This window comes from Xyrauchen texanus, chromosome 6, assembly GCF_025860055.1.
Source record: "Xyrauchen texanus isolate HMW12.3.18 chromosome 6, RBS_HiC_50CHRs, whole genome shotgun sequence".
NCBI lineage: Eukaryota > Metazoa > Chordata > Actinopteri > Cypriniformes > Catostomidae > Xyrauchen > Xyrauchen texanus.
In genome coordinates this window covers 3,678,364-3,695,203 of record NC_068281.1, presented here as the reverse complement: position 1 = coordinate 3,695,203, position 16,840 = coordinate 3,678,364, and the positions used below count along the sequence as shown (strand labels likewise).

At 37.2% G+C, this 16,840-nt stretch overlaps 1 protein-coding gene across 1 annotated transcript in view; it reads right to left on the bottom strand.

The window, feature by feature from the left end:
- Positions 1-16,840, bottom strand: part of LOC127644518 (potassium/sodium hyperpolarization-activated cyclic nucleotide-gated channel 2-like) — a 72,742-nt gene that overhangs the window by 4,143 nt on the left and 51,759 nt on the right. Inside the window, exons 5-6 of the mRNA XM_052127712.1 lie at positions 10,038-10,184; positions 8,313-8,553 (exon numbers count right to left, since the gene is read on the bottom strand). Coding sequence (XP_051983672.1) covers positions 8,313-8,553; positions 10,038-10,184 — 388 coding nt within the window. The remainder of the gene's footprint in view (positions 1-8,312; positions 8,554-10,037; positions 10,185-16,840) is intronic.

Below are 16,840 nucleotides of genomic sequence, written 5' to 3'. Positions count from 1 at the left end.
AGACACTTTTGGGAGATAAAAGTAGCAGAATGTTTAAATGACAGGCTTTGACATTTTACAATAATCAGAGCAACATTTGAGATGCTATGCGATGATATTGATGATATTCTCAGAGCTTGTAGATTTCTCGGAGATTTTATAGGTCTATGTTTGGTAGATGTATTTCCATCGTAGTTTCATCGTAGTCTTCTTACCAAATTGTTTTTTCCCCACCTCAAGCAAACATGCATTTTGGAAACGTTATTTCCATCTTGGTGTTTCCATCCAGCATTTTTTAAGAAAAATCCCAACATTTGCATAAACATATGTGGATGGAAACCCACATGAAGATTCAAGGACATTCCAGGGGTCTATTTGCAGGTCTGTTCCAATTTCATTCTATCATTTAGTAACACTTTTCAATGAGGTTATTTGTGAATTTGCAGATACACTAGGTCTTACTCAAGAACTAGGTAGACGTCAAAACAAGGCAGGTAGTAAACAAACTCTCTTTTAATGAATTCACTCAGCCATGACTACCCTTACAACTTACAACTTACTTCTTCTCTATATATGTTTACTTCTTTCTCTTTAACCAATGAGCGGCCCATATGCAACACACATGACACAACAGTTACATTTGTAAACATTAGTTAGCTACATTTGTTTACACGAATGTTTTAATCTGTGTTAACTTCAATTTCAACATTTGCTTATACATTTAAAACATTTAATGTTGCATATGTTAACAGTAGTTAACGCAATATGAATTGTGAACAATTCACAATGAACAATTGTGTTTTTATCAGTAAACATTGACTGAGATTAAAGGAATATTCTGGGTTCAATACAAGTTAAGCTCCATTGACAGCATTTGTGACATAATATTGGTCATCACAAAAATGTATTTAGGCTCATCCATTGTTTTCTTTTGAATAAATGGCAAAAATCAAGGCTACAGTGAGGCACTTACAATGGTAGTCAATGGGGACATTTTTTGGAGGGTTTAAAGGCAGAAATGTGAAGCTTGTAATTTTATAAAAGTGTTTTTAATAAATAAAACTCATGTATTATTTGAGCTGAAAAGTTGTTTAAAATCATAATTTTTACAATTGTTTTAGGGTTCGTTAAATCATCATGGCAACAAAGTTTTAAAATTGCCTTTAACTAAACAAAGAAAAGGTTATTAACTGATTTCATCACATTAAAATCATGTTTACCCACATATTGTTTATGTCTTGTAGCTATACTTTTGAAACAGTGAGTATTTTAACGTTTCCGAATTGGCCCCCATTAATTTCCATTGTAAGTGCCTCACTGTTACCCAGTGCTTTTTTTTAAGAAAAGGAGGGACCAGTCTAAATATTTGTTTTGTAGTAATCAATACTGTGCCACAAATGCTGTCAACTGAGCTTAACTTGTATTGAACCAGGAATATTCCTTTAATAAGTTCTCTTTAAAATATTTTGTTCATTGATAGATCATGATACTAATGCATTCACTAAATGGGACCTTATTTGTAAAGTGTTTCCTATCATTTCTAATGATAACTGCAAATATTAAAATTATACTGTATAATTGTGCATAGTTAGGCCTATTACAGTTTCATCCCACTCACCCATAAAACATTCTAGGGTGTGGCATAAATGGGGGCTCGTCCAGGATCCTAAATAGTTACTAATCCTAAATAATGAAATGTTGTGCGTCCAAAAAAAAAAAACTTGATATTTTGGTACAAATGCATCTGTCATTTGGTAGAAACTAAATATGGGTTCACATGCAGTAAGAATAATATTGCTTTGTGTTGACTACAATTTGTTTTTTGCTCCGAATTATTGGCTGCTAACCACAGAAATTGAAGAGACATTTAGAAACAAATATGATATTTTTTTACTACTTAATACTTGTATCATGTTAAAGGAATATTCTGGGTTCAATTCAAGTTAAACTCAATCAACAGTATTTGGGGCATAATGATGATTACCACAAAAAAAATTTGGCTTGTCCAAAAAACACAATTACAGTAAGGCACTTGGAAGTGATTTAGGCCCGTCCATAAACACTAAACATTAAACTGTTTCAAAAGTATAGCCACATGTCATAAACAATATACATATAAACATGATTTTGGTGTAACAAAATAACTTTACCAGCTTTACCAGCATTGTGTTTCATGACATCAAAGTTGTAATATTGGCTATAACTTTACACAGTCAAGGTTAGTAATCGATTTTATCACAATACCATCATGTTAACACATATAATGTTTACGTTATGTGGCTACACTTTTGAATCAATGTGTATTTTAAAGTTTATTAGCTTGTCCCATTCACTTCCATTGTAAATGACTTACTAACACCATGATTTTTGCATCTTCATCTTTTTTAAATAAATGAAGGACGAGTAGAATTGTATTTTTATTTATTGTGGTAATCCATATTATGCTAAAAAAGCTGTCATCTGAGCTTAACTTTAATTGAACCCGGAATATTCCTTTAATAATTTTGAGTGTCTATTTCCACCCCAGGGTAAATACCATCTGCCACACAATAGTCTGGTGATACCACAGAAATATATGACAAACAGATATAGCTGCAGTGGCATGGGGTGTAAAGACGGTGTGTGAATGTATACTGTTGTCCTAGCAACCGTGGTTTGAATCCGTGTTATGTCCCACTCTTTTTCCCCATCTGATTTCCTGTTTCCACTCTATTTTCTTTTAATCCCCTTTTCTTCCCAATTTTGGAACGCCCAATTCCCATTACTTAGTAGGTCCTCGTGGTGGCGCGGTTACTCACATCAATCCGGGTGGTGGAGGACAAGTTTCCGTTGCCTCCGCTTCTGAGATCATCAATCCATGCATCTCATCTCGTGGCTCGTTGTGCATGACACCGCGGAGACTCACAGCATGTGTAGGCTCATGCTACTCTCCGCGATCCACGCTCAACTCACCACGTGCCCCATTGAGAGCGAGAACCACTAATCGTGGTCACGAGGAGGTTACCCCATGTGACTCTACCCTACTTAGCAATCGGGGTAATTTGGTTGCTTAGGAGACCTGACTGGAGTCACTCAGCACACCCTGGATTCGAACTCGCGACTTCAGGGGTGGTAGTCAGCTGAGCTACCCAGGCCCCCTCCTGTTTCTACTCTTAATGTTTCCTTTTATACTAAAAATAACAGATAAAAGTGAATATAAATGTTGATTTCATCACAGAGATTTGGTCAGGGTGAATGTCGAGGAGAGCAGAGAAGGGTTTGATCCGGAGGCGGGTCTGTCGATGGCACCAAGGTTATTTTTATCTAAGGTAAGGTAAAGGTTATGGTTAGGGGTTAATGTAGTATGTCTGTGACACTTGAAATAAACACAATATACACACTGCAGTGATACCCACACTGTATGTTAGTATTTAAATGTGGGTGCAATTAGTATCATTATTTGCACCAGGCTTGGGGTGCAAATATTATATGCCACTATTTGCACTGGGGTGTAAATAGGATATACCATTATTTGCACCAGGGTGCAAATAGCATCTGCCATAATAATTTTGCATATTGTTGGGTAATTTGTCGATGTTTCTTTGTCACTCTCACATGATGTAATTTACCTAGAGAAGTCTTTCCCACTGATACCTGCGTAAATGTATGTACTGCAGAATAAACGTTAAAAAGGTTTACAGAATCTCTACCGGTTGACACATCATCTATATTGTCATGCCTAGCCCTACCCACCAAGCATTGTTTTAAGGTAATTTTGTGTCTATATTTATAGGTCTATATTTATAGGTATAGGTTGTCTGAGATTAAATTTAACTCAGACAATATTGGAACACTAGTATGAAACATCTAGCTCTTCAGGATGGGAGAGAACTGTCCAGTAAAAGCCTCCGTAGATAATAAACATCATTCATCGTACATGTTGTGCGTCATCCTCTGTATTAAACCCTGACTGATCCATTAGGTCCTCTGTGTGTTTGGTCCATTTCCTTGTCTGCTCCCGAAATCAATCCACAAAATCCAATACACAACCTTGGAAGCTTCAGCTAATTTTAGAGAGCCTTGGCATTCCCTTGGCATTCTTCGGGAGCCATGGTCATTCATCAAACCGAAAGGTAGTAAATTAAAGCCACAGTCCAAGGTACGTACGTAAAGGTGAACGAACGCACCAACCCACTCTTGTATGGACATGCACACAGGTACAAAACCTAATTTGGATCTAATTTGTTCTTTCTTCTGATTACACATAAAATTAAACACACACAAAGTGGTACTACCTTTAGAAAAGAAGAATTGTAAGAATTTCTCCTAGTCAGCAATGAGATTAAATAAAGACTTCTCAGAAGCTATAATTATCTAAGCTATACCGTCAACGAACACGGCTGTTTTACTGAATAGAAGTTCCCTTACAATTACAGTTCACTTGACATTGCGTCAAGCTGACGCATATGGGAAATTCCTTTTCCGATGACCTATTTGAAAGCCATCTACAATAACTGCAATTCTAAAATTGGCCACGGTGTTTAAGCCCCGGCCTTTTAGGTGTGAAGCTATATAGGTATATAGGCGGGCGTGAAAACACAATTTCCCAAATTTTCTTCCTTCAAGACAGCGATTCATTTCTCGTCTTAGAAGCCCTCTACATTCGTCAGCGTTGAAATACACGAGTCAGCGGATGGGTAACGGGTCCTCGCTTCAGTGACACATCTACTCCATGCAGTGCTTCTGGCTACCTGCCATATTTATATACTGTATGTATGTATATATATATATAAATGAGCCGCTTACTTGGCATCTTTTTAATGATGTCATTCCTTAAGTGTTCCTTATGCGAGGGGCATATCCTGCCGTCAGATCAACATGAGAGCTGCGTTCACTGTCTGGGCCGCGCCCATGCAGAGGCAGCTCTCATGGAGACAGACTGCCATCACTGTGAGGGCATGAGTCTCAATGTGCTTTGCTTGCCCTCGTTCTGTGGGATGATTCAGCCTCCCGTGCCCTCCAAACCCGCCTCTCCTGTGACTCAAGAGGGATCACATGAGGAGGCATGTCTGGGCCGCAAGTTTGAGCAGAAAGAATTTAAGGTGGACCTCGTGCCCGCACATGCCCCACGAACCCCTGAATCTCCATGTACTGCGTCTGCGCCGGTACACTATATGCATGATGAGATTCGGCCCTCTGCAGGAGCATGCAACCTCGTCACGTTCGGCGGTTCTGGCGATGGGGATGATGCCATTTCTCTCACTGCATCTAATGCTGAATCTGCATCTTTACTGGCCAGTTCAGACTGTCCGACCAGCTCTTTGTGTGCTATGGAGGACGCACAAAAGGAAAGTCCATCTCCAAGCAAAGACTTTCCCACTTGATCATTGATGCGATTGCCATGGCTTACGAGTCGCAGGGTGTGAATTGCCCAATTGGTGTCAAAGCACACTCAACTAGAGACATGGCCTCTTCTTTGCATGGATGAACAGTGTGTCCTTACAAGACATATGCTTTGCAGCAGGTTTATCTTCTCCAAACACATTCGCAAGGTTTTACAATCTACATTACAAATCCTCTCTGTCTAAAGCGCTTGCTATTTCTTTGCCCAAACATAAATGTATGCCCCCCTTTTTAAGTATGGGCTCCCACGTCATTAACACAACCGCTTCCATTCAGACTGTTGTCATTTCCCATAAAATCACAAGCACATACTATATGACTATAGTTCAAATATCCATTCGAAGTGCTCCCCTCATGGCTCACCATGAGGGTTATACACTTGTTGCATGCTCATGTCGGTCGCCATCCCACAAGACTGTGGCATCATGTTCTTTTGAGAATTATGCTTTTCTATCCCTCTCTGGGAGGGTTATGTCATGTAGTGCAGCATGATGGGACTCTGTTCCCCATATGCTTCAACTTGACACAACATCGAGTGAACTGTAATCATAAGGAAACATCTTGGTTACGTATGTAACTTCGGTTCCCTGAGATGAAGGGAAAAACACATTGCATAAGATGGCCGCACTACAGACTTTTTTAGGTGCGAGAGATGCACTCTTTGTCCCTCAGTCAGAAAAGGGCGGGGCTTAAGCACCATGGCCAATCTTAGAATTGACGTAATTGTAGAAGGGTTTCAACTAGCACGTCAGAAAAGGAATTTCCCATATGCGTCAGCTTGGCGCAATGTCTCGTTCCTTTCATCTCAGGGAGTCAAGGTTACATACGTAACTGAGACGTTCTCATCAATGCTTTCATATATAATGTGATTCTCTGTTGAGCACTTTAATTGACAAAAATAAGACTAATTTTGTGTTTTGGATTGTGCTGTGAGGATCTTCTGCAATGGTATGCAATGGCCAGTTGTGGCTCAGTGGTTAAGGGTCTGGGTTACTGACCGAAAGGTTGGGGGTTCAAGCCCCAGCACTGCCAATATACCACTGTTGGGCCCTTGAGCAAGGCCCTTGACCCTATCTGCTCAAGAGGTGCTGTTTCATGACTGACCCTGCGCTCTGACCCCAGCTTAGTTGGGATATGCGAAAACAACTGCATTTCATTGGCTCTGTACCTGTACTTTGCACAATGACAATAAAGTTCAGTGTTCAGTGAAAAGTTTCAAGAAAACATACAATGGTTTTAATCTATTATTTACTTTAATACATTTAACTTTGTTAAATAGGCTAAAGGAAAGTGTTCAACAGGATATGACCTTTCTATTATCATTATTTTGTGGTATCGAATTTGCTATTGAGAATCATGAAATTTGTACCAACCCACACGAAACAGTTTTGTCCGAGAGTGTCAGACAAGAGCATTATCGAGATCAAATATGAGACCTGCGGCGTAGCCAAGGGTGGGCATGTGTCAAAGTGCCGACGTACTTTGGGGCCGATCAGGGGCGGACTGGCCATCGGGAGAACCAAGCGGGCCGGTGGGTCGGCCGTGAAATGGGCAGAATGGGCTGTAATTAGCAAAAATGAGCCGCCGCATTATGCAGAACGGACCACAAAACAGCGCCATGATATGCAGTAAAGGACAGAGAGCCACCTACCCCCCAACAACTTTTGGGCCAGTTGCTATGTAAAATCCCGTGCCGAAATAGAACTTATAACTAATATTTTATTGGGTGTCATTTCTAATCAAGCTGTAATTTTGCTAAATTTGTATAAAGTGTTAAAACTATAATTTCGGATTCATAAAATGTTAGCTATAAAATTAGCTTTAGCTAGACAAAGTAGTCAGCCATTTTATTTAAAAAAAAAACGTTAAAAATGTCATTTCCATCTGTGTTGTTTCCACCACAGAGTCCAATAAAGCACAATACAGAATTTGAAATGTGCTGGAAATTGCAGTGGTGGGAATTTTAATGACTTAAAGAAAGAAAAAAAAGCAATGACATAAATCCTTAGAAATACATACACATACACTGTTGCACATTGTCAGTAGACAACAACAAAAATTAGACAGTGAAAACATTTTTAACGAGACTTTACTTTCTAGAAGTCCACAGTTAAAAAAAACCTTAAATGAAGTGTAACTGAGAACTCCATTAGCTGAATTAGCTCCATTAGCAAGTCTCCTGAGCTATGAAAGAGCAACCTCTGAGCAATAACATTTTCCATTGGGTAATACTAGGATGAAGATCCTTTTAGTACAAGGCTCTCTCTTTATCTCAGGCTACACAAGACATCAGTTTGTCTTTGACCTTTCCAAGGTCACATGCTTTAAGCTCTTCCAAGCATCTCTGCCCTCTGCAGATAAAACCGGCTGACTCATGCGGATTTATGGCTGCAGAGGGATCGTGTTCAACTCCTCAGCAACACACACACTCGCACAACATTCTTCTAGAGTTCTCCAGGGTTCTGGATTTCTCTGCCAACTTAGAACCAAGAGACTTGGTTTGAATGCTTCTGCAGATCTGAATTTGATTAGTAAAGATCAAGATAATTTTGGAAATAAAGAAGCTAACACCATGTCCTGATCAGGCGTGATGCAACAAGTTTACAGAGACAAGAAGGCTCATTTATCTGTCCAACACAGCCAATCAGAGCATGTTAAGATGTTTAAATGTAAGCAATGAGATTTCACGTTTTGTGGGGCTAGCACAGAAGTGGAAAGCAGGCTCAGCACGTTTGCACCTGGTTCGACACGGTGTTAGTTTTAACATTTCTCTGAAGAGCTTAAAAGAGCACTTAAATGAAAGAGGTCACATCATATCCGGCTTTATTATTTTTCCACGTTACGGGGTTCGATCAATTTTAAGCACGTTAATTAAGCAAAAGTGATGGTTTAATTTCCATCTAATTTGCACAGATATAAAATAAGGTACATTTGAGTCATTTGTACTGTACCTCCGAAGTAGGAGCCATCAGAAAGTTTCATTCCGACAGTTCCTTTGGTAATAATGGTCACGACGCCAAGTTGAATGAAGTACATCTTCTTGCCGATGGTGCCCTCACGGATTATGTAATCGCCCGGCTGGAAGACTTCGAAATGGAGCTTCGTCAGCATGGCTGTCACAAAGTTGGGTTCGGCATTGGCAAACAGGGGCATCGAGGCCACCAGCTTACGGCAGTTAAAGTTCACTATTTCCTAAGAAAAAAGAAAACCGATGAGAGGCGAAAGAGATTAGGTCTTTTCAAACAAATTGTACACGTATATTACATACACAGCATCTTTGTAAAGCAGTTTAAGGGTGAAGCTGACAAAAATAGTAAAGACATGGTTGGTTCAATATTTATGAATCCAGAAATTGATTTAGATAATAAGAAAACACAACTTTTAATACTGAAATGTGAAAATCATATTCTCATTATTGCAATAAGAAAAAAGTTATTTAAATTGAAAGTATATTTGTAAAGTTATAAAATTGCATATGTTGTACCAAATTTACTGATAAAAAAATAAAAATAAAAAAATAAATATATATATAAAAAAAAAATCCTAATTGTGTTTGGATATGAAGATTTTCATTACAGTAATGAGGACAAGAATGTATTTTTTTTTTTATGACATTTTTTTTTTTTACATTATTGAGAATTTGGGAAAATGTGCTTAATTATTAATTGTCACAATACAACAAAAAATGTAAAAAAAAAATTTATATATATATATTTATTTATTTATTTATATGATAAAATAAAGGTAAAATAACCTTTTGTATTTTTTTGCGTGATGTGCTAGAAATTTTGGTTTGAAATTTGACCTGGGTATTTCTGTATGAGATTCAACTGTAATGGAATATATACATAATAAATAAATAAATAAAATCAGCCATTTAAAAAAACAAAATGCTTAAAAGGTAATTTCCACCATAGAATGTTATCATCCACAATATAGAACATTTCATGTCCCAGGCTTTAATTTATTATATATAAAAATAAACAATTTTATATTAATATATATATATATATATATATATATATATATATATATATATATATATATATATATATATATATATATTTTATACATATATATATATATATATATATATATATATATATATATATATGTTTTTTTGGTATGTATATATATATATATATATTTTTTTTTTTTTTTTTTACATATATAATACAATTTTATTATATGTATACTTTTATATGTATTTATTTATGGGTATTTTTTTATTAAATAATAAAAGCAATATCATTTCCTTTTGATTTTGGGATGGAATTTGACCTGGATATTTCTTTGTGAGATTCAACTGTAAGGAAAAATATTCATAAATTTTTTACAAACAAACAAAAATAGATATAAAATAGAAATCTAGACAAACTGTACAAATAAGAACATTTAATGTGTTTTTTGTTTGTTTGTTTTAATAACACAGTATTAAATGTAATGAAAGCTAAAAAAGTATTTACTGTAATTGTTTACTGTGACACAAATTAGTCTGGAGGCTTTACAGTCAGTTCCCGATTAAGTATGGCTTTGTTGATGTGGAAAGCTGTGAGACAAACTGTAACGTCTCCTGGGAGTTTTTTCCACAGATGTTTATAGACATAGACAGACCTTTGCACAGACGCAAGCAACCAAACACACACACACACACACACACACACAAGTGTCCTCACCTCTCTAAGCGGCTCGTTTAGTTCCTCTAGGATGCTTTCTTCATCAAACATCTTACCCTGGTAACGGTGCTCATAGTAATCATGGATCTTCTGTCGGAAATCTGCCGGTAGTTTATGGAAGGACATGTACTGCTCCACTTGTTTGTACTGCAGAGAAAGAAAAACATCAATGTAAAGATTATTGGTGCTCCAGTAGCTCAACTATTAGAGCATAGCGCAAGAATGTGGGTTTGATTCCCAGGGAACACACATACTGATAAATCACTTTGGATAAAAGCATCTGCCAAATGTATAAATGTAAATTTGGTTTAAATTTTCATTTTTGGTCTTGCCGTATAGGCAGCAAGTTTGCTGTTACGGTGCATACACAACACACTCAAACATGTAAGATTACATTCACTTATACCATTAAGACCACAATCATTACGTAAGAATAATATTATCTGGATGTTACTTCAACTAAAGGTACTTTCGTGTCCCAGGGGTTGATTTGTTATAAAACGTAACATTTTTATTTGTTATAGGAAAGTCACATTAACTTATACTTATATACTTTACCATGCCTGCATTATCTTTGGCTTCTTTTCAAATGCCTTTCTTGTAAAGATTTTGTTTTTTTTTACCCAAGACGTTCAATTTTAAAAGTGGTTGTTACTAGTCAATATCACCGGTGATAGAATGTTTTTATTGTGTGTCAAGCTGCAATTCTGTTCAATTATATTTTGAATTGTCATTGATTTTTAATTGTGCACATTTAGAATATCTACAGTCTATCAAGTTATTCCAGAAAATGCTTCGAAATTAATTTCCACCACCATCATTTCTACCAAAGAATAGTAATGAACACAGTGCTGATCATTTCATGTCTTACGGGGAGACTTTCGGGGTTTTTTTAACAGACAGATTTTCACTTTATTTATTTTTGTTATGTGAAGGTCTCAAAAACATGTAATTGTAAACTTTTTACCCATAAATAATTTCTGGTACTTTTCAAATGGCTTTTGTGTTTTGATTTAATTGTTTACGCCTTGTCCCAGACCAAGACTTTCAATATTAAACTATAAAATGGAATAAATGGAGCTATAATTATCTAAACAATGAGTGAAATTAACAATGAATTTCGATATTTATTGTGTGAAAATTGGCCACAGTTGTGGCATCACTTCTCTAATCACTAAAAGCATGAATCAAAGGCGGCACATCAATTTATGTATTGATGCTCCCAAATCAATTTAATTTCCACCACACCAAACAAGTTACCCACAAACATTATTTTTTCTTTTCAAAGTTAGTGTTCTAGTTTTCCGAGTGAACAAAAGTTTCAAAACGATGAGCATGCTTGAGATGAATCATGGGGCAAATGATGTTTTAAGAAAACAAGAAAAATCAATGTAAATATCACAATATTTTTATTGGCTGTTAATTCTAATCAAGATGTAATTTTGCCAAGTTATGCAAATAATATGAAAATATTATCTAATTGTGTATATTTATGTTGCATAAAATGTTAGCTAAAGTAATGAGTCATCCATTTAATAAAAACAACACTTATATCAAAAACTTATATTTAAGCAATATCACACTCACAAACGTGCGATATAATAATAATAATAATAATTTCCTTTATTTTTCCAGGAAGGTCCCATTGAGATTAAAAGAAATCTCTTCCTCCAGGGAGTCCTGGCCAAGATGGCCACACTACAAAATTACACACAAACACACAACATATATAAAACATTCCAGAAAGTCAGAGCACAACATTCATCATAAATCAAGTAAAACAACAACATGATTCAATCATTGTATACTGTAGTACATTTTTAAATACATTCAAAGGAGGAATTGTTTCTAGAGGGACAGTAGCTTGAAATTCATTCCACAGCCATGGGGCATAGTAGGAGAAAGATGATTTTCCATGCTCTGAATGTACCCTAGGTACTACTAATTTAAACCCATTAGATGATCTAGTGCTATAGTTCTTTCTACATAAACATAGAAGACTAGTAATGTAATTTGGAAACATACCCATCAATGTCTTTACAATAAATACTAACATATGGGATTTCCTTCTTTGATATAAAGAGGACCAACCCAAATAGTTGCACAACAAACAATGATGCGTACGTGAACAAGAATTTGTTATAAAACGCAGTGCAGCATGATAAACGCCATCCAGCCTTTTCAAAAGATATGTAGAAGCATGCATGTAAACAACATCACCATAGTCTAAAATAGGTAAAATAGTACTCTGTATTATTCTCTTTCTAGCTGTAAAGGAAAAACATTTTTTTCCCGAAAAGAAAACCCAATCTTGGTTTAAGCCTTTTCACCAAGTAATTAATGTGAACATCAAAGGCTAACTTCTCATCGAGCCATATTCCTAAGTATTTATAAGTTGGTACTCTTTCTATTTGTAAACCCTCAATAGTCAGAATAGGCATAACAGTAGACACAGAACGGCTACGTGTAAAAAGAATATACTTCATTTTATTTACATTTAAAACTAATTTTAGTTTCAACAAAGTAAGCTGAAAAGTATAAAAAGAATCCTTAAGAATTTCAATAGCCTGAGACACAGAGGATGCAGTGGAATAAATAATTGTATCGTCAGCATAAAAATGTAGCTTTGCCGATTGTATTCCCTGCCCCAATTCATTAATAAAAATAGAAAAAAGAAGGGGTGCCAACAAAGAACCTTGCGGGACACCCTTCGTGACTATTACCATAGGTGAGGTATAATTATCTACAGCAACACATTGAGTTCTATCCGATAAATAATTTTTAAACCAACTCACAGCCGAATTATCGAGGCCTACACTTTTAAGCCTTTATTATGCAACCAATCAGAATCTGCCGGTGCTGGTTAAAAACAAATGATGCGTCCAAGCCTTCGTTAGTAATTTAAAAATGTCACTTCAGAAATAGTATCACGGCTTGTGCTGTTTCTAACAAGTTATTGGATAAACAAGGATAGACGGATGGATGTGTGTGTGTGTGTGAGAGATAGAGCTAGAGAGAGCTAGAGAGAGAGAGAGAGTCTGTGCTCACTGTGACAGTGGTGAGGTCGAGACAGAGACACACTTTCTCATTCACTCTCAAACCTCATGCCACCGTTTTCCAGTTCAGCAGAAACAGATCAAATGCTGGTACCTGGCACCTTATTTTAATTATATTTTTATTTGTTACTATTTTATTATTATTATTATGTCTTGTCATTATCTGTTTTGTGTATTAATGCTTTGGCAATATTGTATGTAAACACAATCATGCCAATTAAGTACTTTAAAATTGAGAGAGAGAGAGAGAGAGAGAGAGAGAGAGAGAGAGAGAGAGAGAGAGAGAGAGAGAGAGAGAGAGAGAGAGAGAGAGAGAGAGAGAGAGAGAGAGAGAGAGAGAGAGAGAGAGAGAGAGAGAGAGAGAGAGAGAGAGAGAGAGAGAGAGAGAGAGAGAGAGATGGCGTAGTGGGCTAAAGCACTAAACTGTTAAGCAGATGGTTGTCGGTTCGATCCCCGCATCCACCACCATTGTGTCCTGGAGCAAGGCACTTAGTTGCTCCGGGGGGATTGACCCTGTAATAAGGGCACTGTAAGTCGCTTTGGATAAACGCGTCTGCCGAATGCATAAATGGAAAATGGAAATGAGAGAGAGATGGAGCGTGTGCGATCACCTGTTGCCACACCCAATCAGAGATGCTGTCAGCTTTCTGAAGGTCAGCTTTCTCAGTGTAAAATAGACGTCCAAGAGTCATTTACTATAGAAAAAGCGATGTCCTCCGCCATTTTAAACAGTGTGTATCCAATGTGGAAACTCCGATAAAAGGTAAGCACCTTGAGTTCTGTAATAAATCAGGTTTGTCTCTCAGCTGTGATGAGCCTTAATCCAGAAGTTGTCCGTTTAAAGCTATTTCCTAGCTTTGGTAATGTATTAGTAATACGAGCGATCACGGAGCGCTGCTCTTTGTAAACAATGACTAACGGATTCACTTCACGTCACCAACTGGCTCATATTACACACAAAAATTATCTTTTGCCACCACCTGCTGGCTAACATATGTCATTTAAAAAATAAAGACAGTAAATCCTTACAGATATGCGCTACTCTTACACGTTAGTTTAGAACAGCACGAACACAAGCGGAGTGATACACACACAGTGAAGCGTCCAAGTGATGATGCTGTCACACCATCAGTGCTCATGGAATGTCTCTCGTCCAATCAGATTCGAGGACCGGAACTAACTGTGGTGTATAAAACATATATGTTCTATTAAACACAATATAGAATTTGAAATGTGCTAGAAATGACACTCTGCTGGGACTTTCAGAAAAAAGGACAAAAAGGACATAATTCTCCTGCGATGCATGTATATCCACTGTAAGTGTACAAATTACAATAAATAAACTGTGTTTTTTGAGAGTCCATTTTCTTAAGGTCAACAGGTCAGAAGTGCCAAATGTTGAGGAAACTTTAGGTCAGTTTGTGTCTGGTGAAGGTTTCTCTCTTTTACTGTCATGTTTTCTTACACTACACAGATCCAGAGTCAGTATTGCACCTCAGGCAAGGTATGACCCCAAATCCAAAGCACAGATCATGAGTTAACATTAACGAGCCGAACATCCCTCAAAATGCGTTATTTACGGAGACAGAAAGAGAACGGCAATGATGAAATGATTTACGCGAAACAGAAAACAGGTCAGACCGCATGCATTAACAGTGCAGCTGTGTGTATCGCCTGTTGCACAACAGAATCTGCTGGCAGAGGCATTCACATAGCACCTGTAAAGGTCTCTGAGCCACTTGTAAGAATAATTGCCCCCATGTTGAGCTTTATAAAGGTCTGACTGTTTGATAGTTTATGGTGCTGACACCTTATCCACACTGGGCACGTCCGCTGACACAACATGATGCAAAGGCTTTAGGCTGTTTACAACGGGCGCTTCAACAGAAACTTTCGAAACCATTTATCTGTGTTGTTGGCAGTAGTAGCACCAGTGCAAAACGGGACACCTGTTTATTGTTGGCGTGACGCGCTGTGACTGACACTTGGTAGACAGAATCATTGAATATAATGGGTGCTATTGCTTTAGACATGAAGCGCCTCTCGTGTCCAGTGTTGACAGGGTGTGAGTGTTAACAGTTTTGCTTCAGATGAACAGTTTAATATATTCGGATGCAATGTGATGGATGTGCGTCATGTAGAAACCTTGAAATATTGTTTAGAATATTGTGGAGGTTGTTCATTCTCTGCCAATTGAATTTCAAGTATGGATGTGTTTGAGTGGCTGCACGATGTTAGCCAATCAGAACGGTGTCCATTAACATTTTAAGGAGGAGCAGAGGCCAAAACCGAATGTTCAGACATGATCAATTATTACTAAATTGTGACTGTTTTGGTGGGAAAAAAAAATAAATAAAAATAACTTCACTAACATTCTAAGTGGATTTCAGGGAAGATAATAAAACTAGAAAAAAAGAGCATTTTATGACCTCTTTAAATCAATAGTAAGGGTACCTAATACTTATCACAGTGTGGTTATAATCAGTGATTTTATGCTGTCATATTTGTTCGAAAAACTGCCCTGTGTACAGTATCATCTGGATTATTTTGAGCAGTCTACAGTGCATCTATAACCTGAAACAGCTTTTCCCAGTTTCTCATTGATCCACCAGCTTTACGGTGAAGCTGTCACTCACTTACTCAGTAGAAGCAGCAGCAGTGATGATCTAAGTGTCTTACTGATGGAATGATACAGAAAATTGTTTAATGGCCAGCCCAGTACAATCAGTAGAGTAGAGATGGACTGTTTGGCCTGAATGTGACGTCAACACTGTACACGCTCTCGCCTCATTTATAGCCAAATCCAATGAAAACCGATTCACCTTGATGGTGCTATTTACAGATGTGAGAGTTGACGGACAAAGAAAGGCCACAACATGCAACGATTTTCATCCGTTTTAAACGTGGCCGCTGATTTAATTAATGATGACATGATAGAAAGAAGTGTGATTTTTGTTATGGGACCCACTTTATATTAGGTGGTCTTAACTACTATGTATGTATCATTTGATGCAATGTACTTATTATGTACATACATGTTGTTGAATTTAATTACATTTAAAGTACTTGCATTTAATTACATTTGTAGTTACACTTTTAACTTTACCCCTAACCCAACCCTTACCCCAAAAACTAACTCTAACCCCTAATCCTAACCCTACCCTCCTAAACCTACCCATACCTCAACCTCAGTAGCAGCACAGTAAATACATTGCCTTGTGTGTATTTAATGTTAGTACATAGTAGTTAAAGTCACCTAATATAAAGTAAATGGTAAATGGCCTGCACTTATATAGCGCATTCTTAACCTTAGCAGATTTCAAAAAGCTTTACACATTCACACACCAATGCCTGCCATTGGGAGCAACTTGGAGTTCAGTGTCTTGGCCAAGGACACTTCGGCATGTGGAGTCATGTGGGCCGGGAATCGAACCGCCAACCCTGTGATTAGTGAACAAGCCACTCTACCACCCGAGCCACAGCCGACCCAACAAAGATGTTATGGGTGGTTGCTAGGGAGATGCTATGTGGTTACCATGGTATAGTAATTGTATCACATCATAAAACCATGGTACTTCGATATATGATTCTTTAAAAAAAATTTAAGAGAATTTACATTGACATTGTGGGTGCTTGCTTCCCCTTGCAAAGGTGTTCTGAGTGGTTGCTAGGGTGTTGCTATGTTCTTATCATGGTATATTAATGGTATTTAATTGATAAACTATGGTGCTGAATGATTACATTCTC